Raw genomic sequence first — 22,250 nt, forward strand, 5'->3', positions numbered from 1 at the left:
TCAGTAAATTAGATCCAGCAGAATGGAAAAAGTCATTAAACGTACATTAAACTTGCAAGAAACATTTCTGGCATTTTGAATTAAAAAATAAAGTGTCAGTTGTTGTGTATTTTTCTTATAGCTAAGTATAGAACCTACTGAACTTAGTCCATTTCAGAAAGCAAAGAGTATAGTAGAAACTTTCTTGCTTACTTTTTCCTAGGATGTTGATGCTACAAACCCAAATTATGAAATTATGTGTATGATAAGAGATTTCAGGGGAAGTTTGGATTATAGACCACTGACAACTGCAGATCCTGTAAGTACACCATCAACATGTAAATGCTTTATCCTTCTGTGTTTTCATTTTTTTTACTTATGCTTCTCTCTGTAAACATGAAACATAGGTCTTTTAATGTATAATAATATTCATTATAACATTAAGCTTATTTTTTTCAGTAATTTGGTGATATTGCAATTAGTAGGCTATGGGAGTCCCAGGTTGCTAGATTACTATTAATTGTGTTAGTTAAATATCTCTTTACTGCTAAATAATGCCAATATGTACTAAGTAGTCACTCAGCCTTTGTATTGTAAATTTTCCTGGGATGCTCGGGACAGTGCACAATTTCTGTCAATAAAGCTAAAGCTGGATTTGTTTGCAATAGAGCAAGATGTACTTTAGACTCTATGGTATTAGATCACTGTGTGCAGGGAGTTGTGTCAAGGTACAGTTCTCGCTTTTGTGTTCTTGGCTGTCATGCAGACACAAGAGGCTTTTACATGTTCAGATTACTTGCTATCTTGGAAATGCTCCTTGTTTAAATGATTGGGTAATTAATTCAAGAACAGAAGTAAAACAAAGTGAAATATCTTAATAGTAGATTCGGGGTATAGTTCACTGATAAACTTTTCTTTGCAGATTGATGAGCACAGGATTTGTGTTTGTGTACGGAAAAGACCACTCAATAAAAAAGGTATGATCATTGAAAATTCTGCTAATTTATTTATCCAGTAATCTGCTTCTGATAGTGGTATTATTTGTGTTAAAGAGCTTTAGAAGTACTGATCAAAGACACTGTTACACCAGACAGAATGTGTGATGGACCTAGGAAATTCATAGACTCATCATAACCTGGATAGACATGGGAGGAAAAGTAGTTTTACTGTCACAATTTTATGGATTGGGAGCTGAGGCACAAAGAGACTTTTCTTCCAAGGTCATCTAAGATGTATTTAGTTTATCTGGATACAATGCTACGGTATTTTCTTCAGTATTCTTACATCACGTTAGGATCACTGTTATTTTAAAGTATCCTTCAAGCAATCTGATCAGTGAGTTACATGTGAAAACTTCCGTACACATTTTTGTACATGTATTTTTATACTTTGAAGTGGTTTTGAATCAGACATCGAGGGAGCTAGTCAGATGCTGGTGTCTTATGAATGGTAGGTGCCCAAACATCTCCACAATGTCCTCACAAGGCTGGTGGATAACAGACAAACAGGAGACTTGTATACTCTGGAACTGCTGCTCAGGGCTGGGCAAAGATACGTTAGAGCATACCGAACACCACTAAAAAGCTATTAGTTACTGAAATAGCTCCCTAGTGGCTTTTATTTGTGTGTGTGATGAGTATTACAACTATTTTTCTTACTGCCTCCTTACCATACTGGAGTCTGTATTCCAAAAAAATCCCCCAAAAACTGCTCAGGATTCAACTCCAGTTAAATTCCAATCTTCCTAGGAAGTTCTTTACTTTCAGTGGGAATTAAAGAACTCAAGTGCTTCTGGATTACAGCCTATTGGAATCCAGTGCTGAAAGATGTTTCTTTTCTTCTTTTTCTGTTATATTCTGCTTAGCTGAAGGACTCAAAAGAGCATCACTCTGATGCTGAAACAACATTGGATGCATTTATTATTTTTGTATCATCAGAAGTACGAGGAAAATTGAAGAATTACTTTCCCATACATATGTTGATACCAGTATATAGTTAGGTTTTGTATTACTTCTCCCTTTCACATTGCTACCTCTATTTTGGTTTTCCACTTTTACTTTTTTCTTTTACATTTAGGACAAATGTCACCTTCTACCTGTGCTTAGGGTGGACAAAGGGACATTACAGTTAATGAGAATAAGTTGTCTTAAGACATGAGTTGGGATTCAGAAGTAGGATTTATTTTGTGAATATTGCATATCTGAGATAATAGTAGTTTGAAGCTTTTAAAAAAGTAGATCAGAGATGTTTCTAAAAAGATGAGTGTCTCAGTGAAAATAAATTTAGTACGAAAGCCACTGTGCATTTTTAAGAATAAACTATAGTAAAAAATGTATTAATTAAATAATATGTGCAAGGGATGATAATCTAGTACCTACATGATGCAATCTTATGAAAACGCTTTATAAGAAACAGTATTTCTCATAGAATCATAGAAAAGTATGACTAAAGATACTAGACTGTAACCCTGTGAATAGAACAAATAAAATTGTTATCTCGCAAACACAGAACTATCACCAAAAAATTGAGGTGTTCTCAGCACCAATTGTTCTATGGCTTGACTTTGCAGGGAGTAGATGATCACAATGACATTTTAAATAAGATTTTATTTCAGTGACATATATTTATAGTCGTGAAATGTATGGTGGGTTTCAGAGACACTACTCTTAATTCTCATCAACAAGGAATGGAGGTTCCCATACCAAATTGCTGTGAGCAGGTAACTGTCTTATTTCAAACAATTGTTTAAGAAAAATTGTCTTTCAACTGGTTAAACTGTAAAGTTTTTGCTGCAAAAAATTGTCCATCATACATTTCTTTTCATTGCTGTTCCTTATTTTTTCTCTATGATTACTGCAGAATAATTGCACTTTATTGCAGTGCAGTTGAGAAATTGATTGTACAGTGACTGACTGGAATGTATGTCTCTGTTGGTGTATAATGTAATTCAGTTAACCCATCGAAGGGTTTCTATCTGATTGTATAAAGTCATGTTAAACTCTTGAACTCCATGCCCTAAGAAATTTTACATAGAAACGCAAGTAGGACACATATTGAATCCCAACTGTACACAAAAAGGATCTTTATTTTTGTGCATATAATGGATCACTGAGATCTCTGTTTCGCTGACTCATATATCATACAATTAGCACTAAATTGTAGTGCTGTACAGTAAATTATAACCTTAGATCTCACTGTTGAAGTGATAGGATCATTAGCATTTTCAGCTTTTTCTGTTTACAAGGTAGTTTTTAGAAAGGATTTTACTTTAGAGAAATTATATATTAAAGGTGTGTGCTGTAGGTTTCAGGGAATACAGAAATGAAAATGTCTGTAAGGAATGAAAGCAAAATTTTTCTTTTTGAAAGCTATGAACATATGACTGTAATTTCCAGGATTTAGAGAAATTATAAAGATAAAATTTTAAAATAAAACAGATTTTCGTAAGGCTATTAATTTTTTTGTGTTTGCAAGTTTGACCATCTGAGCAGTATAGGACTTTAAGCATCTAGTTTCTCCACTGGAGAAGGTAATTATACAAAGTCAAAGAATATGGCAGCAAGCTGTAAAAAAATATAGAATCTTGAAGGAAAAAGATCCCAATTCTGTGAAAAGTGTTATAAAATACATAGCAAACTATAGTGGTAGTACTTTATTTAATGATCATAGTTTTTTCTAATCAACATTGTACAACCTCTCTTTCATTTCTAGCAACTGGCAGAATAGGATGACTAGACTTCCAAAATGAAATCTCTTACTTAGCAGATAACTATCGAGGCATCAGAAGCCCAAATCCATTGCAGTGTTGTTACTCGGAGGAGCTGTGTTATCTGAGATGTTATAAGAGTGTAAACAATGGAAAAATGTAAAAAATAGTGATGTGTTGTTAGTTAAATATATATTTCACTTATTTTATAGAAACTTTAATGAAAGACCTTGATGTAATAACAATTCCTAGTAAAGATGTTGTGATGGTACATGAGCCAAAACAAAAGGTGGATTTAACAAGGTACCTAGAAAACCAAACTTTTCGGTTTGATTATGCCTTTGATGACACGGCTCCTAATGAAATGGTTTACAGGTATGTGTATATGCTTTTTTTTTGTGAATCTTTTTTCTCATGTTTTTTCCATGTTAATAACTGTTGCACTTACCTTGATCATTGACTTTATTCCTATTCTCTGTGTTACCTGAGTGATATATTGCTACTTCCATTCTTCTGCCTGTTTATTTTTGGTTTGTTATCCCTAATCCTTCACCTGCAATGTCATCTCCACCTCTGTTGACCTCAGTCCTCCTATTCCTCCTTCCAGCTCTGCTGGTTTTCAGGCTCTAGGAAGTATTACCTTTCTCCTCAGCTGCTGATTACTTGAGCCGTGAAATGAACTCTTCATTTGCGTCAGGGTTATTGTCTTGTGATCAGTGTGTGTGCAGCACCTGAGGAACCTGAGTCACAGCTTTCCATCTCTAGGAAACCTGGAAGAAAAGGACAACCCTATCACCAAAGAGCTTGCAGTTTGAATATAGGATAATTAAGAGACGTAAACAAATCAGTAGAGGGTTGGGAAAGAGTACCCAGAAAGTGAGAGAGTTTTTACTGCTGTATTGCCGAGATACCTGAGCTAGCTGTTCTGCTGGAAGCAATCTGGCTGATATATCATGGAAGTGTGTGGACCCAAGTTGTCTTGCTCAAAATACCAAATCCTTCTGATTTAAAAATAAACAGCAGCAAAGACACACATCTACTTTCAGGCCCAAGGTATTTGGATCTCAATTTTCTCCTTTAGTCTTCTGTTTCACTTCCCCTACTGGTAAAGAATTATGCACACAGCACTTTTAAGAGCATGTTTAGAAGTCACGATTTGCCTTAGACCAGTCACCAAATGCAGTAGATACAGTGGCAGGCAAGGTTAGACACCCCAAGTCACTCTCTTGGTACACAGTCTGTGAAGCTTTTTCAGGGAATATTGAGATTAAAAAAGAATTTAGTGAAGATATTTTGCCTTATGCTTGGAAAGTGCTTCCCATAGCTTTAAAGAGTATTGATAGACGAATATCTTAATTCTTGATTTTAATCCACAACTAGGAAGTGAAAGTTAGGATTGTGACTTGTTGGATAGTGGATGCTATCCACTGTCAATGGGTATCTATCAGATACTAGCCGTCTGATCTATCAGCTGTATTAGATGCTGTCCATCCTGTCAGTGGATAGTAGAAAATTCATAGTAAAAAAATTCCAAAAAGATTGTGAAAATAAAGACGTCTTATGCCTGATAGAATTCAAGAAGGATGGCAGAAGGAAAATCTTACAGTCTGTTAGTTTACTCTAACAAAAGACTACTAAATAGGAAAGCTGTGTCCTTAGAGATTTCTGTCTCTGCTGGTTGTCTGTTAGTAGTATGTTTCCTTTCCTTGATACTGAAGAGCTGTGGGAGAGCTAGCTGGCTGGTGATGTGTGAAATAATTCTTCTCCTGCTTGACAATTCATTCTTACAATCTCCCTCCTTCCTGTTATTTATCTGTGTGAACATAGTGTTTAAATGTGAGAGGTGGTTTCAGTATACAATGTTGTTGTACTTTTGTGCTGAGTTTTCTCCAGGCAGTTTTTATTAGTCATGTAATACATTAATGGCAATAGATGGAAATACTGTGAAATTACTGTATTCATACTGAAACAGTAAATCTCTAGTCTTGCTCCTTCACCCTCATATGGTACAATAGTGATCAATACTTGAAGGGAAATCTGCTTCAAGATGCCCTCTAATAACAAAAGTATGAACAAGATAAGTATCATCCTCTGGTCTCACTGAAACTTCAGTATTACATTGAGGAAAAAAATACTGCTTCAAGTTGCTCCAGTTTTCTCCTATATGCTAAAGTTACTGTATATCTGTAATAAATAAATATTCTTCAGTTTGAGGTAGAGAAGTACTACTGTATTATTAGCACCATTATTACCATTTTTACCATTACTATTATTAGTTTGCTTAATCCATATTTTAAGTATTTTTTAAGCCATGAACCACAACACTGAGTTGCAAGGATTTTTTAATATTAGAAAATACTCACTAGTTTCAATGGGTGTGCCTTAAGAGTTTTAAAGGAGAAACAGTTCTGAAACATGAAGACTGCAAATAAAAGTTCCAGTAAAAGTAAAGTTGGACTGTTTTCACAGAGTAGCATTTGGAGCTGTTTAATGCTTTGTGAAAACTCTGCTAAACATGTTTGTATTTTACTTTACTTTAGATACAGTTAAGTCCCTTTTTTATAAATCAGCAAAATAAATGCTTTCAAACTCAGAAGTAATTGAGTATGCTTCTAAGGTGTATAGGTTTTGTGAATTTTTTTTATATATAGAAAGAACAAACAGCAAAATTTGGGAATGTCCTCTTGAGAATACAGGGCACATATATTTAGAAGAAGCAAAAAAGAAAGACTAAGGCTGATCAGGAAATCATGTGGTATATTCTTAATGAAAATTCATGATTCAGTTAGACATAAATTTTTTGTGTAACACATGGTTGGTAAATGGCTCGGTCTTGCCTATATTGTTTTTCTAAGTAATCTTGTGTTTGAAAGCAGAATGAAAGAAGGTTGTAACACCTCCTTGTTTTCTGTAATCAATTTTTCCTTTTTCAATTACTTATAGAAATTTATGTGCAAACAACTGGAAAAAGTTTAGAAAGGGACACTGTTACAAAGAGACTCATCTCCATTTGTAACCCTCCTTTAGTCTACCCTTTGCTTTTGGAGTTTTCCATGAAATAATGGTAACAAGCAGTTGAAGTAGGAACAATAACTCCATTTTTCTTAAAGTAAAAATTAAACCTCTAAAATAAGAAATGATACTTCAGATAATATTTTTGACACAGCAAGAAGTACCTCAGGAATAACCAAATGTTTTCATTCTTAAGAGCTTGAATATCCATTCCTGTAAGCCTTTTCTCAATGTGTGCATGCTCTCAAAATACTAAGATAGGCAGTTTTGTGGCCACTTGTCTTTCGAATTTAATCCTGGAAGATGATTTGGGAAGGAAAACAAACCTACAGCAGAATTTTAGTATTGACAAAAACTCATATCTGTTGCTGCTGATGTTCCATTTCAAAGTCTCAGGAGTCCATGTAGTAGACTGTGATATGTTGGATCATTAAACCAGGGAACTCCTTTTCCCTGGGGTTTAAAGTATGATAATACTGTTATAAAAGAAATGAGAGAGACCTTGTAGCTTTTGATTGTTTGGAAAATTTTAATGCCTTAGACCTGAAAATCTCTTTAGTTCAGAAATTATGCATAAAATGTCCTTTGACTTCTCAAAGTACAGGACTAATTGTGTCACTTCTAGCTTTAATGTTTTTACTATTTTGGTAACAGTATCTTAAAGTACTTCAGTTTCTAAGTATGGTTGTTTTTGGCTTTTAAGGTTTACTGCTCGACCTCTAGTGGAGACCATATTTGAAAGGGGAATGGCCACTTGTTTTGCATACGGACAGACAGGCAGTGGAAAAACACATGTAAGTATTTCTTCTCCATGTTAGCAATACAATTCTCTTATGAGTTCTGATAAGTAAGAAGTAGTGAGTTACAGTTCTGTGATTTTTATGTGCCTTTTTTTTTTTTTTAATGTAGACTATGGGTGGTGATTTTTCAGGAAAGAACCAAGATTGTTCCAAAGGCATATATGCCCTTGCAGGTAAGACTTCATTGATCAGTTGGCTTTTGGCAGATTAGTTAGGATCAACACATTTTCCACTTCCTGTCATACCAACACAACAGTCTATACATTTTACATTACAGTGGAGCTTTGATAACATCAAAAGTACTTCCAGAGTAATAATACAGTATTTTAAACTGTGTTGTTTTAGACCTAGTTAGTGCCACTTTCTCTTACTCTTGCAAAATAAGAGAGATGCTGTAAAATAGACAGTTATACATGATTGAGTTTTCACTTAATAAAAGTACATGACAAGATTTCTTCTTATTCTCGAAATTTATCCACAGCTCGAGATGTCTTTTTCATGTTAAAGAAGGCAAACTACAAGAAGTTAGAACTTCAAGTATATGCAACGTTTTTTGAGATCTACAGTGGTAAGGTAAGAACTTGGCCTTTCTCTGAGGAAAGGGGAATTGCTCATTCACAAGCAATATTTTGAGCTTGTCACATAAAATATTTTTTCCTCCTTGTACTAACAGCTATATAGTTCAAAGAATTGTTTACATTTCCCTGCAATTATATTTTTTCATGGCATGGTTTTCATATTTTGATAGGTAATTGAAACAGGAATGTCTTTTAAAGCTCCTCTTTAACTGTTCTGTTTTCCTCCTTCCGTAAGGTTTTTGACTTGTTGAACAGGAAGACAAAATTGAGAGTTTTAGAAGATGGTAAACAGCAAGTCCAGGTGGTGGGATTACAGGAGCGTGAAGTCAAATGTGTTGAAGATGTTCTTAAGCTTATTGAAGTAGGCAACAGCTGCAGGTATCTTCCACAGCTAACACCAGTTTTTCACTGTACGTTAAAAAACTAGAACAAGATTTTTTTGGAGTGTCTTCATATTGATGCCTTATTAATATGCAGTGGTTTTTTTGATGATACTGTCTGCAAGTAAGGAATCTATCTACCTTTTAAATAAAGCTATTTAGGGTTTCCTCTGTCTCCTAGAGAGAAAAAACTGCTTGTTCAACAGTATGTGAATTGTGTGCATTTTGTAACTAGCTTACTGACTTAAATTCACATAATTTAAAATCTGGAATGCTGCCAGATTCTTCATCTCTAAAAGGCCTTGATGCGTTCTGGCAGAGGTTAAGTGCAAATTTTGTCTTTTTTTAATACTCGAGCTTCGTTGGTTTTAAAATTAGCCTTGTGCATGGACTGTTGCATGATCAGATAAAAGTGCCTTCAGCATTTTATGTTTAAACTCTCTGACAATCTGAAATATTTGAAGATCTGATTATTCTTGCTTTTAAAAGGGAGGTAAAATGTTGCTAATCTTGCATTTCTGTTTGAAGAGATGGAAGAAAAGATATAATTGTACTATGTTCATCCAATTCTTAGGGTTCTATCTCCAGTGTTCACAAGAGTGTTAAACATGCTGTCAACACGTAAGAAAATGCAGGAATCTGCCCTGAAAAAACCAACATTGTGAGGTTGGTGATTAACCTTCTGGTCCTTTGTCTGCTGATGTCCTTCTCTTTTCTTTCCTTCTTTAGGACATCTGGCCAGACATCGGCAAATGCACACTCATCTCGAAGCCATGCAGTATTTCAGATTATTCTCAGAAGAAAAGGGAAATTGCATGGTAAATTCTCTCTGATTGATTTGGCTGGCAATGAAAGAGGAGCAGATACCTCTAGTGCTGACAGGCAGACAAGACTGGAAGGTGCAGAAATTAACAAGAGCCTTTTAGCACTCAAGGTAACTTAAATGTTTCTATTGCCTTTGAGTAGGTGGCAGCCTACATATAATAGCAATAACTATTAAGATTAATGAGTTTGCAGGCTTTGCTTGTCTACATTGTCTACTGATGTGACAGGTAAAATAATGTATTGATTTTTCCTCTAAATGTCTAAAGGAACACTTCATATTTCTGAAGTAGAAACAGTGCGGAAAGATTGTTTTATCAACTTGCACATAGTTTTTGTAAAAGAAAAAAAAACACCAAAAAAACCTAATGGTTGAATTTGCATACATGTCTGATTTAAATAGGAAGGCAAATGACTTAGTGTGGTACTCAAGGTATGAAATGCTAACTAGAAATATGCGTACTGATCTCAGTATATATTTGATTTTTTAAATAAAATATAAAATTACATTGACAACATATTTATTTACTTTTGTTACTATATTCACTAAAGCAAAACAACAGCAACACATCAAGAAAGAACTAACAAATACAACATTAAAATAAGCCTTGGATGTTGAAGTCCATTTTTGACAACCTGATGTTACAGTAAAATAAGTGAGCAATTCAGATCTATAGAAAGCCCTGTCAGACTTAGCTATCAGCCGGAAGCAGCAAGGAGCTCAGCTGCTGCTGCCTGCTAGGGAGGAGGGTTACTGCCCAAGAATTCACAGAGTAGGAATTCACAGAACTCTGCAGGTGCACGAAAACAGCCAGGATGAAATAATATAAACATGGGACTTGTGAGAGATAGGTTCTAACCAATTGAAGTTTCTAGTGTGGTGGTGTGTAATTTTTTTAGCCAATAAGCTGTAGTCCTAACCCTATGTAAACTGTGTGCTTTGTGTAATAAAAGGTCTTCACTATGAATCTTATAGATTGGTGTGAAGTCCAGTTGCTCTGCCATTTATTTTTTGTTTTCTTTAACAACCTTCTTCACAGCAAATTGTCCAATACCATGTAACTTTACAGATTTCATACCTTAATCCAGGCACATCAAGAGAGCTACAAAATACCGTGCACCAGCTCTGTGGTTTTATATAAAGAATCTGAATCCCTAAATCACTGAGCTTACTTTTTATTCCCAGTATAAATTTGGGAGAAGACTGGTATCTGACTAAACAAATCTCATAAAACACCACAAAACTGTGACGTATAGTGTGTCCTTACTAAATTGTAGTAGCAGCAATTACAAAACCTTGGCCTTTTCTTTTTTAGTATCAAAGTAAACAATGCAGGGAATATGTTGATGTTTCTAGTCTTTCTAAATGTGATTGAATAAAGCTGTTTTGTTTTGGGAGTTTGTTTTCTTTTCAGTTTACTTACTGATTTTGTATTGGATAGTGGTCATGCAACATATTTTGTTAATTTTCATACATGTTGCCCTTCAATTATAGCAAAATGTTCTGCTGCTATTGTACTAGTGATTTTCATCTGAATTTTATGGGGAAGGGAAAATAAAAATAAATGAAGATTTTGCAGAGATCTATGATAAGTTAGTTTTTCATTTTTTATCTATCCCAAAAAACATTACACAGCTTTTTCTATTTGTATTCAGGACCCATGAGGTTATTGTCAAGTTCAATTAGACTAGTATGTTCTGAAAAGTGGTCCTTGGTACAAATCCAACATTTGCAGTATGTATCTGAATATCAGTTTTGTCTTAACCTGTTCAGATTTTGGTATAAGAAGTTGTTTCTGTAACATCTGTACATGGAAGTAGTGTTGTAATTTTGTTACCTGGTTTTCTGAGCTGTAATGAAAAGCAGAAAGTAGTTAAAAGCTCCATGAATTTAGAAGCTGGCAGTTTCCTTCTGTAATCTTTTGCTAATAAGGAGATAATCCAGTTCTAATTTTTCAGAAGTAAGCAAACTAAAAATAATTACAGTAAATTAAAATATCTTAATTAAACTTGATGATTACCATATCAGTAATTCAGCATACCTGTGTTACTGTTTTTATTCTGCAGTGTCACTTTTTGAAAATCTGTTGCTGCTCTTCTTGTCTTACATGCTTTTCTCTTTATGCAAGTTCAGTATTAATGTATAAATTAAAGACATTCCAGAAATGCACTGCATTGCTTGCCTATAAGTATTGAATCCAATTTAGTACTTACAGGTGATATTCACATTCAACAAGCTTCAGACTTTCTGTTTTTCTGAGCTGTGTCCAATCTATACAATTCAGATGATGAGTTTTTCCAATAATCACTTTAGTTAAAGCGCTCTTGTGTTGTTCATCCTATGTCATGGAAGTTTTACTCCAAGCCCATTTTTAGTTCTGTTTTATGCCATTCACAGCTGCCGTGCTTTCTTGGATTGTCATCCAACAGTTTCTAGCCTGGTTTTTGGAAGAAGCTGTTTCTAGAAGATTTCAAAAGATCACACTGACTTGTCTGCAGCTGAAGAATTAGTTGAACTGCTGTAGAACCATTCATGTAACACAAAGGGCATTCTATCAGTGCAGCTGAAGGCAAAGCTCTGATTTCAGAAGCATTTGAAGTATGGTTGTTTATGGAAGTTCTGTGTGTAGATATGTTAAAAGTGCACTAAGGAAACCTTGCAACTGAAGAGGTGTCTGTAGGCAAAACCAATTGCACATATTAATGTTACCCCATGTGCCTGTGAATGAAAGAGGTGACCTTATCCCTGTTTTTTCACATAAAGAGTATTTTAAAACAGGGAATGGCTTAATGTTTTCAAGGGCCTTCCAATGCTAAGTACATCAGTGGAAAGCTCTGCCTACTAGATTTGTGGCCTGTGGAAGCTGTCAAAAAGTTTACTTTCTTCTGAGCTCTGAAGAAAGTCAGTGGTAAAGTCAGAATCAAATCTACTGCTTTTAGTTGGTACCATTAACACATGTCCCTGTCCCTGCTGTAGACAGATGTTGTAGGTCATTCAGGCTTTGTAGCTGATAATGGTAAATTTTAATATCTTACAGGAGGTCAACAAAATAAGCGTGTATTTTTTGATTCTGAACGGCATTTTTAATATATAAACTTAATCCATGTTAAAGAACCTCTTTGTTCTTTCAGGAGTGCATTAGAGCCTTAGGCCGAAATAAACCTCATACACCCTTCAGAGCAAGTAAACTTACTCAGGTGCTAAGAGATTCATTCATTGGAGAAAACTCGCGTACCTGTATGGTAAGTTGATTTGGTTAATTGTTCTAACAATTACAAAGAGAAAAGGCACTGTGAATTTAGGCTTTTATGTTTAAAATTGGTCACTTGCTACTGGCAATGTGTTGGACTTAAATTTATCCACTAACTGATAATGTATGTGGAGGGCGATTTCAGCAGGGACATTTCTGAATTGTTGAGATTGAATAGTAGGTGTAATTTTTTTACCATAGAGGTTGCCAAGCATTGGAACAGGCTGCCTAGGAAAATGGTCAAGTCACCATTCCTAGAGGTGTTTGAAAGATGTGTAGATGTGTCACTTACAGACATGGTGTGGGGCTTGGCTGGGTAAATGGTTGAACTCAACGATTTTAGAGGTGTTTTCCAACTGAAATGATCGTCGATTTCAGATAACTTGCTCCCTTTTCGCTTTTTATTGACATTTCTTATATCTTCCTCTAGTTTTCTAGCTAGGCAGGCAACTAGAAACACTCTGAGCTTGGGAAGTTTGTCTGTTTGTTTTTAATAATGTCTTAGTTGTATAAGAGTCTTGTTTGTTAATGCTGAATTTTGGAAAAGGTGGTATAGACAGGAAATACAGAGATGAGTTCTGGTCTTCAAATGACGAAGACTAAAAGTTGGTATCAAGGCCATCAGAATATGCTTTCAGACTGTTGAGGGGAAAGTTACTGGGATAGATAGGATGAATAGTTGTAAACAAATATGAAAAATATATACAATTATATGTAATATATAAAATAACATAAAATAATTAGAAATATTATAATTTATTATTAACTATTATAAATATATAATTACACGAGTATATATAAATATGTAAATAGTTGTTGATTACTTGTAAATGTGAATTTGCATCAGTCTGAAAACAGAATTCTATTGACAGATGGTGGACAGGACAGATAAAAACACTGATGTCCAGTTGTCTTATTTGTGCATTCTTAACATTTCACCTAATGAGAAAGCAAACTCTGCAGTGTACACCGATTTCTAAGCTTGTTTGTGTTGTTTACTTTTCACCAACTCTTTGAAATTATTTAGTCTGGAGGCCAAAGAAGTCTGCAGACCACAATGTGACAAACATGGTGTTAGGGCAGCCTAGTCTTTCCTTTAGCTGTTAAGTCCAGCTCTGATTTGAAAATGGTGATAAAAGAGCATTTTTATTAACCTTTTTTTGTCCAGTTTTCTGATGAAAAGACAGGATTGTTTTCTTTTGATACATACCTGATAGAGCTGAAGATGCCTCTGCTTACTGCAGTGAGTTGAACTAAATGAACTTAAAAAGTCTCTTCCAAACCAAAACATTCTATAATACTATAATTTCATAAATCCTGTGCAGGATCAGAAAGCTAAATTGTGCATCTCAACAAGACAAAGATTTGATCTGATGTTCTAATGTGCTGTTTGAGTAAGACATTTTGCAACTATGTCATGCTTTTCAGCATAGAATGCGAAAAGCAGCATTGAGTATCCTTGAACAGAAAACATCCTGCAAAGATGTATTAAAAAAAGCAACCTGGTAGTTGTTTGCAGGATATATTAGACTTACAGTCTCCTGAGTTGCATAAATCCCTTTTTGAAGAGTCTTTTATTTTTTTAGTTAGAGTTGTGAGTTTTCCATTTACATATTATGTTACCAAGATGATGAGGTTGAGGAAATGGACTGAATTTCTATGGATTCTTATGTTCACTGTATGGCTAAAGAAGTTAAATTGAAGCTTTAACTGGACATTTGTGTCCCAGAGATGTCATCATATAAAGGACAGCTGTACATAGAGTTTTTTTGTAGAAGATTGCAAATGAAACTAGAGATTAAAAAAGTATATAAAGTTAATTTGAATTGATCAACCCTTTCATCTGTACAAAGAGATTATTAACATGTGGTTTGCTTTTTCCAGATTGCTACAATTTCTCCGGGGATGGCATCATGTGAAAACACTCTAAATACATTGAGATATGCAAACAGGTATGAAAAATGTTATTTCTTATAGCAATACTAGCTGTTGATGACTGACATTTGAAATAGTGTTGTTCCGTGATCTATAATTATTTTAGCTACTTGAATAACTTAATTGTAGTTGCATTTGTTAATAAGATTAAAATGAAATTACTGATCCAGGTTCACATTTAATTTGTCACCTTTTACAACCATTGTAAGAGAATCTATATAAATTACATCTATACCATTATCTGGAGGTGGATAATGTGGACTGCAAGATATGTGGGAGATAGCTTTGCCCCTGGTCTGGAGGCACTATCTCTTGCATTAGGGGTAGCCTGATGATTCCCTGGGGAGTCAGCTAAAATCCCTTTCTGTGATGTTGTATTTTTTTTCATCTCCATGGTGGAATTGTGTGCAGTTGCCAGTCTGTAGTATATGTACGTATGAAATTTCATGCTTCACAAATTCAGGTAAATATCTGAGACCCCTAAGTAAAGAGGCAGTAAATCCAACAGACTTTGATTACTGTAGAATAATTAACACCTCCAGAGGCAGATATAGCACCTTGGAGACCTGTACTGCTCTAAGAAGGTGTTCAGCTCTCTCCAGTGAGTGTGAAAGGAGCACTCACCTGCTGCACTTCTCCTACATGTAGTGGAGATGGGATGATCAGGTCTTGTGTGTCCTTGCAGTCAGACCTCGACCCAGCAACACCCCATGCTTTGCTGCAAAGAGTGAAGGTGGCAGACAGGGGCCATCAGGAACCCTGGTTTTGCTGTTTTTCACTGTGTGTTGGCCTGCTTGCTCCGGTGGAAGATGGCAGAATCACAATGGTTCCTGCTTGGCTGGGCACCACAACCAGTCTCTGACGGGGCACAAAGGCCTGCCTGGAAGGCTTACCGCCAGCTCCTCTAGATACCCAAATGTCCCTGTGTCTGAATCAAGGGAGCTAGTAGTGAACCTGCCTGCCTTGGACCAGTCTGTAATTTCCTGCCTGGACAGAAGGAGGCCTCTACTCACCTGCTTACAGTAACATAACGAAGGACCTTCCACATTCAAGACTCGTTGGAACTTTTACCCCTTATAGAACTTGTGTTGCTGAAGTGAGTCTAGGAAGTCACTACAGAAGCAAACACCTGTTTCTAGTGTACTAAATAGTTGTGCTGAAACTGTGTCCTCCCCTTGGTGTTAAAATTGTGTGTTATGGAGTATATACCTGACACTGTGATGTTGCTTCATGTGTTTTATATAGTTTTTTGGGTTTTTTTTCTAACAATACATAATTTTCATACTACAGTTACTTTTAGGTGCTAGACACTAGTGTGCATGCAGTGAAGAAAGCAGGCAGAATAGAATTTAGAGTTTTGTAGCTGTAGTGGTTTGATATTTTCAAAGGAGACATTTAGTGGAATATTAAAAGTAGACCAAATCTCATTAATGACACAAACCAAAATCTGGCGTTACTCTTCTAAAAAACACTGCTATTATAGTTTCTGCAAATTGGCAGCACTGATTTTGTTTGGTTTTGTTAGTGATCTGAACTGTTTGCAACAGGTTTAAATATGTTGGCATGCTTGCGTTTTAGTATAAAAATAATTGTGTAGTTAAACTATTAAAGTATGCTAAACAAAAAGTTGTCATTTTAACTGTGTTCATGAGAACATTTTCTTTTAATTTGCTACTGTATTTTGCTGCTGCAGAGTAAAGGAGTTTGGAATTAGTCCTTCGGACATTCCCTTCTCACAGGGTAGTGGCAGTCGCTCTGATCTCTCTCCTTCCTATGAGTATGACGACTTTTCTCCTTCAAACACCAGGTCTACTTCATTCTATACGTGGAATCTTTATTTTTACGTGGGTTTTTTTTTGGCTATGTAATTTTACAATCCAACCTTTCATTAGTCCCCTTGCCTTGAGTCACACATATTTTGTTTTTATTTTTGTTTGGCAGGTGATGGTTCTGCATGATCTGCAATCATCTTCCCAGTATTTTGTTTACCTTCCTTAAACATCCACATTCTGTATCCAGGCTTGCTAGTTTCCTTCATGCGTTAAAAAAAAAATGGTGATGTCACTTTTGCACATTTAATGCACCAAATCTAACAATTCTGTGTTTAGGCTAACTTGAGTATCTCGAAAATTTTTCTACATATGCATTATTAAAAATTCTCATCACTCTGAAGAGAAATAAAAAATATTTTCCTTTGTAGTAAATACGTGCTACTTGAAAAAACATTTCTCCCATCAAAGAAATAAAGAATATTTTAAAACTTGCTATACTTTCAGACTTTTATACATTATTCATAAACTTGCTTTTAAATGGGCTTTATTTAACAGAAGCTTTATTAATCTTTAAACTACTTTTGTACTGCAAGAGCCTAACATTTTATTAAAATGTTTTCACCTTTGAAATTAAAGGATCTATTTATTCTCTGAAATACTTGGTTGCAAGATATTATTTCCTTCAGAATTTCTTGGTTGATTTGCTTATAACAGCTAATGAGTGCTGATTAACTCACTTTTTTAAAGTACAATTGTGTGTACAGAAAAATAAACATGGTCAGTCTAGGATGCTAAATGAACTTTTCTTTCAAATACCTCTCCTTGTTAAGGAGTTACCTTTGAGGGGTTTGAGATTTTTGCCTTCCCAACTGTTAAGAAGTACTAAGATTTCAATCAGGAAATGCCTCTTGATAGAAGATTGACTGTAATCCATGTGCAAGTAATAAAAATGCAATGGTCTATCCTTTTTACAAAAAATCAGACTAACATCTTTTTGTCACAGAAAGTACATTATATTTGTGAAGCTGACATCATCATCTTTCTTATTAAATGAATTAATTACACATAAACCTGTAGAGCTTTGGTTTTGGTTGTGACTCTTTTGCAGAGAAGGTTACTAATTTGCAAATTAAACATTTTCTGTTCATAGGGTGAAGGAGCTGACGGTCGATCCTAATACCGCAGGGGATATCCGTTCCATTATACACCATGCTCCCAATCAGATGGATGACTTGGAGACACAATGGGGTGTGGGAAGCTCTCCTCAGAGAGATGATCTCAAACTGCTTTGTGAACAAAACGTGAGTAGTTTACAGTATTACATGGAAAGAGATGATGACATACAGTGACAGAACAAATCGAGATTAACGTGTATTTAGCCTGTTAGCAAAATCTGCAAGTAAATACAGGCATGCCGCTTCACCTTTTCACTTTATGGTACTGTGTTATTTCCATACAAAAGAAAAAGAAAGCCCAAAAACATTTCTTGAAGGTGTTTTTCTAATCTTCCTTGCTGATTAGGACTTTTAATGTCTAGGCAGGGTCTGCTTTAGGCTCTGGCGGTCTGTGCTGTGCATTTTTTTCCTTTATAACTTTACATTTTTATAGGCAGTCAGAAGCATCTGGGATATTTGTCTGTTTTATTTAACACTCTGGTTTTGAGCATTATTTTCCCTGCATGCGAAACCCATTTCAAGTGTTTGCCTTTCTCTGCATATAGAAATTTGGCTACCCATCATTCTTCCTCCCACCATCCTGAGTGAAACCGCAGTGCACTGTTGGGGAAGAGAACCATATGATGTTTCCAACAGGTCTTCCAGTGCTGCAGGAGTGGGGACCTGAAAGGCACCTTCTAAAGAGCATTTTTCCTCATTGCTGATTATCAGTTCTAGTCCTGGTTCCTTAAATATCGAATAGGGATTAAAACTAAGTTTGTGAAATGCTGATGAGAAACAGAAGGGAAAAATCCGTACTATCCTAACATTTTTCGTAAGACCCTGCCTCCTCAGACACCTTTTTGTGGTGTCTACTCTATTTCTCACCTTAGTGAATGACTTTTCTTTCAGGACTCTGGGTCATAGGAACATATTGATTCCTAGAGCTTCTTACTCAACAGTCCTTCCACCCAGATATCCTTTCATATCACACTTAGTCATTATTCATGTGGAATGAAATCAAACTTTAAAAAATATTTCAAAAACATTGTATAGTGTACTGTCTTGCTAAAACATTAGTTTCAGCCTACCTAGCACTTTCCTCTTTTATTGTTAACTATTCATTTCTAAAGAAGTCCTGTTTGACCCAGTTTGTAAATCCATGAGTGTGTTCCTCTAATGTATAAACCACTGTGTACATTTCAGATTTCTCACTTGACATTTAACTTTTATTTTCCAAAGGATTAATTTAATTCTGATTTTCTGAAACATATTGACTGTAATTATTGTTCTCTTGTTTTGAAAACTGTTGCCTGTCTGTTGCAGCAATGCACAACAAGACAGAAAACCAGAGTTTTCTGTAGGCTTTAAAACCTACTGAAAATTATAATTCTTCCTTTATGGTTTCCTCTTCCCATTATTTCAACTTGCTAGGCAGTTAAATGCCACCCTGACAGCCGATCCTGTCAGATCTCGGAAGCTGGGCAGGGTCAGCCCTGGTTAGTACTTGGATGGGAGACCTCCTGGGAATACCGGGGGTTGTAGGTTCTAGTCCTGAGGACTTCACTGTCACCATCCAAGCTCACTCTGCCGTGGCAGATGAACGAACCCTTTGCATATTTTATTCCATGTTCTGTGATGAAACGGCTCACATTCAATATGTTTCTGTAGCCACAGTTCTTTCCAGACTAACGAGGCTAATTATTATTTTTAGGAAGAGGAAGTTTCTCCACAGTTGTTTAATTTCCATGAAGCTGTGTCACAAATGGTAGAAATGGAAGAGCAAGTAGTAGAACACCACAGGACTATCTTCCAGGTAAAAGATGGAGTTGTACTTTGTTTTATCCTAATCCAGGAATTCAAGTTTTCCTAATGAAGCGCATACTGTTAAAGATGGAGAATGTCCTCTGGCCAGTCTGACCTGTCAAAAATTTTTCAATTGATTTGTTATGCTAAGCCCACAGATTCCATGACCACTGACCTTTGTCGTTATGGTGAAAGAGAAGCATATTTCTGTATCATCCCAACAATTCAGAAAAATTTTCCTTTGCCAGGGCTAGTAGTCAATACTAATGTCTCTGTCAGCACCATTTGTGTTTGGTCGTCTCCCTCCCTCTAAGATACTGCAATACTCCCTGCAAGTATTGTATCTGAGTGTGCTTTTGTCACATCTTCCTCTGTGATCCAGAAGAGATGTGTATTTCATACTCTCTGTTTACTTCCATTTTACAGCTACATAAAGGTTTTCATTTGCTATTAGTCAGGGTTTTTAGGAGGAATGCTACCCACACAGTGTAGTGCTGGTCAGTGCTACAGAGCCTTTTACACTCACAAAATAAATTGTGGCAATGAGTTAGTAGTTTTCAGAAGAAAATGTGAGTTGCTTCTGTTCATAACCTTAGAGGTTAGGCAGGCTGGCTGTTTGCCAGAGAAGAGCAGACCATTCAACCTGTAGGGAATACACATACTTCCTCAATTTATGTGTCTATCTTAGTGGAACATTGATGTGTGTTTGTAATACAGTAGGGTGCTAACTAACACATTTTACAACAGATGCAGAGACTTAGTTATTGTGAAACAATAGCCCTGAAGTAAAACTTACATAAGTGTGGAAGTCATAAGCCATATGCTGTGGCTGTGTCCTAATGCTTGTGACCTCTGGAGAGACAGGCTGCATTAAAGATGGTATCGACTCTCTGTGTCCCTCTGGCTTTTTGCTGGAGATTACTGCTCCTTCCAGCGATCACTGGAAGGAAATGTGTCTGAGCCTCAGGTTCCTTTGTTTTGTAGCATGGCTTGTTAGTTTATGCTGTGCATGTAGCTGGGCTGTCCTGATACAAAATGTACCAGCTCTATCAGTCATCTTCTGTCAGCTTTCTTCTTGAAGCATCCAATACAAAACATCCTTTCTTACAAAAATGGCTAAAATATACCAACACAAAGAATCACACTCTAGAGGTGTTGATGTTTCTCTGCCTTGGATGTACAAGATTACATTAAATGAGATAAGTCTTATCCCAGTGCAAGCCCCTTCTGTCCTGAAAACAAACAAACAAAAACAAATGGGTTTTGGACTACATTTTCAACTTTGCTTAAGTTGCTGAGTACAGAGTGTAAGATTTTATTTTAGTGTGTCAGGTCCAACATGCCTAGAACTGTCACTGCTTTCTTTTTTTTAAATCAAGGCATTTCCAATGGCATCAGTTCTCCTGATCACAGCTTTGTATGGTCCTTTAAGATTTCAGCTCAAGTTTCAATTCTTCTTTGCTGCAAGTCTTTTTTTTCTTTTCATAATATTCAGAGTGCAAAGATGCCTGAGAGTTGGTTTAACAAGCCTTTACTGTATGTGTGGAGTCAGATCATACAATTAATAAGTTTAAAACAGGTCTTCTATACAGTTTCTGCTAAAATTGGACAAAATTATCTTGGCTTCTTGACTGTAGTAATGACTGTAGGACTGTAGTCAGTGGTAACCAGCTCATAAACTTAATTTCAAAGTTTGAAACTTGCCTAAGGGGACACAACCATGACATAAAATTCTGTTTGCTGAGTTTCATGGCCTTAAACCACCTAATGTTCTGAATTTGAAGAGAATGGGGGTAGCTGGGGGTTACCTGTTGCTGGTACGACCACTGCAAATAACAAGTACTGTAGAAAAGATACAGTTTTGCTGAATTAGGAAAAAGGTTTCATTTTAGGATTCAAATCTGTTATATTGAACGTGTGGTAATTTTGATAAAAAGTCTAAATCAGCTTTTAACTTGACACTTTTCTTGAAACTTTGCTGACATATTTTGTTTTTTTCCTAAACTTTTATCTAGGAATCTATTAGATGGTTGGAAGCTGAAAAACTACTTCTTGAGATGACAGAAGAAGTAGACTATGATGTGGATTCTTATGCTACCCAACTTGAAGCAATTCTAGAGCAGAAAATTGACATTCTGACCGAACTTAGAGGTAAATTGCTTTTAACCACTTTTCTGTGCATTATTAGCATATGGCATGGAGTCTTGCCATAATAATGAGGGGGGGAAAAAGAGTGTGAATGTATTCCAGGGTATTTTTTATTCACTTATGCTGCCCTGCAGCTGCCCTGTGAAAGGACCATTTATTCTGCTGACTGAGAAAAAGTTCACATCTGTGCTCAGTTCATCCTAACTTAAAGGAAGAGTCTATGCTTTACCTCCAGAAAGTTCAATCCTTCAAATTTTCTTTTTTTTCCAAAACACTAAGGAAGGTACAAAAATCCAAACCAACTGTGTGAAAAAAAGCAGAAGGCAATGCAATGAGAAAAATGTAGTAGGAACTCCTAGTTTCTGCTCTGTTGCATTCTGTAATGTAGCAAAGAGCCTGCTTTAATTGTTTTAAGACTGTGCTTTAGAGTGGCATCAAGCTCTGAGTATCTTGGTTATTATTCTTTTTTTAACAGCCTTTCTGTTCAAATTTTGTCAGCCTGTCTTTGTTGAAAAACAAATTGTAGATAATTCTAAGTGCCCAAAATTGACTCTCCCATTTATCTTCTAAAATCAGCTTGTCACCTTGGTACCTCATGGAGATGAATTTTTTCATTTTTTGTTAACTATTTGGACTTCAGGAGACATGCTATACTGGTAAAAGCTTAAGGATGGGGCTGGGGCCTGAGGGGAGTGGCTTTTCAATAAGTTAAAATCTTACTTTACTCAGTCTGACTATCTGCTGTAAATTAGAAGAATACATCAAGCAAGGAAGGTGTAGCCTGCTTGCCTTGGAAACATGCCAGTTATCCTTTAGCTAGGAATTACAGGTTCCCTTTCTTTTTATGGATGGTGGGTTCCTCTTCTGAAGACAGTTTGAGGCACCAGTAGTGGAAAAACACAGTTTA

At 35.8% G+C, this 22,250-nt stretch overlaps 1 protein-coding gene across 4 annotated transcripts in view; it reads left to right on the forward strand.

The window, feature by feature from the left end:
• Window positions 1-22,250, forward strand: part of KIF2A (kinesin family member 2A) — a 51,607-nt gene that overhangs the window by 26,755 nt on the left and 2,602 nt on the right. For 2 of the 4 annotated variants that reach the window (XM_071581746.1, XM_071581748.1), the window contains exons 7-20: window positions 203-298; window positions 902-956; window positions 3,898-4,060; window positions 7,401-7,491; window positions 7,607-7,670; window positions 7,979-8,070; window positions 8,311-8,453; window positions 9,185-9,389; window positions 12,410-12,520; window positions 14,413-14,480; window positions 16,157-16,270; window positions 17,386-17,536; window positions 19,104-19,205; window positions 21,211-21,346. In XM_071581746.1, the coding sequence (XP_071437847.1) occupies window positions 203-298; window positions 902-956; window positions 3,898-4,060; window positions 7,401-7,491; window positions 7,607-7,670; window positions 7,979-8,070; window positions 8,311-8,453; window positions 9,185-9,389; window positions 12,410-12,520; window positions 14,413-14,480; window positions 16,157-16,270; window positions 17,386-17,536; window positions 19,104-19,205; window positions 21,211-21,346 (1,591 nt within the window). The remainder of the gene's footprint in view (window positions 1-202; window positions 299-901; window positions 957-3,897; window positions 4,061-7,400; window positions 7,492-7,606; window positions 7,671-7,978; window positions 8,071-8,310; window positions 8,454-9,184; window positions 9,390-12,409; window positions 12,521-14,412; window positions 14,481-16,156; window positions 16,271-17,385; window positions 17,537-19,103; window positions 19,206-21,210; window positions 21,347-22,250) is intronic. The other 2 variants (XM_071581749.1, XM_071581750.1) reach the window with 1 other exon arrangement.

Source organism: Pithys albifrons, chromosome Z, assembly GCF_047495875.1.
Source record: "Pithys albifrons albifrons isolate INPA30051 chromosome Z, PitAlb_v1, whole genome shotgun sequence".
Lineage (NCBI taxonomy): Eukaryota > Metazoa > Chordata > Aves > Passeriformes > Thamnophilidae > Pithys > Pithys albifrons.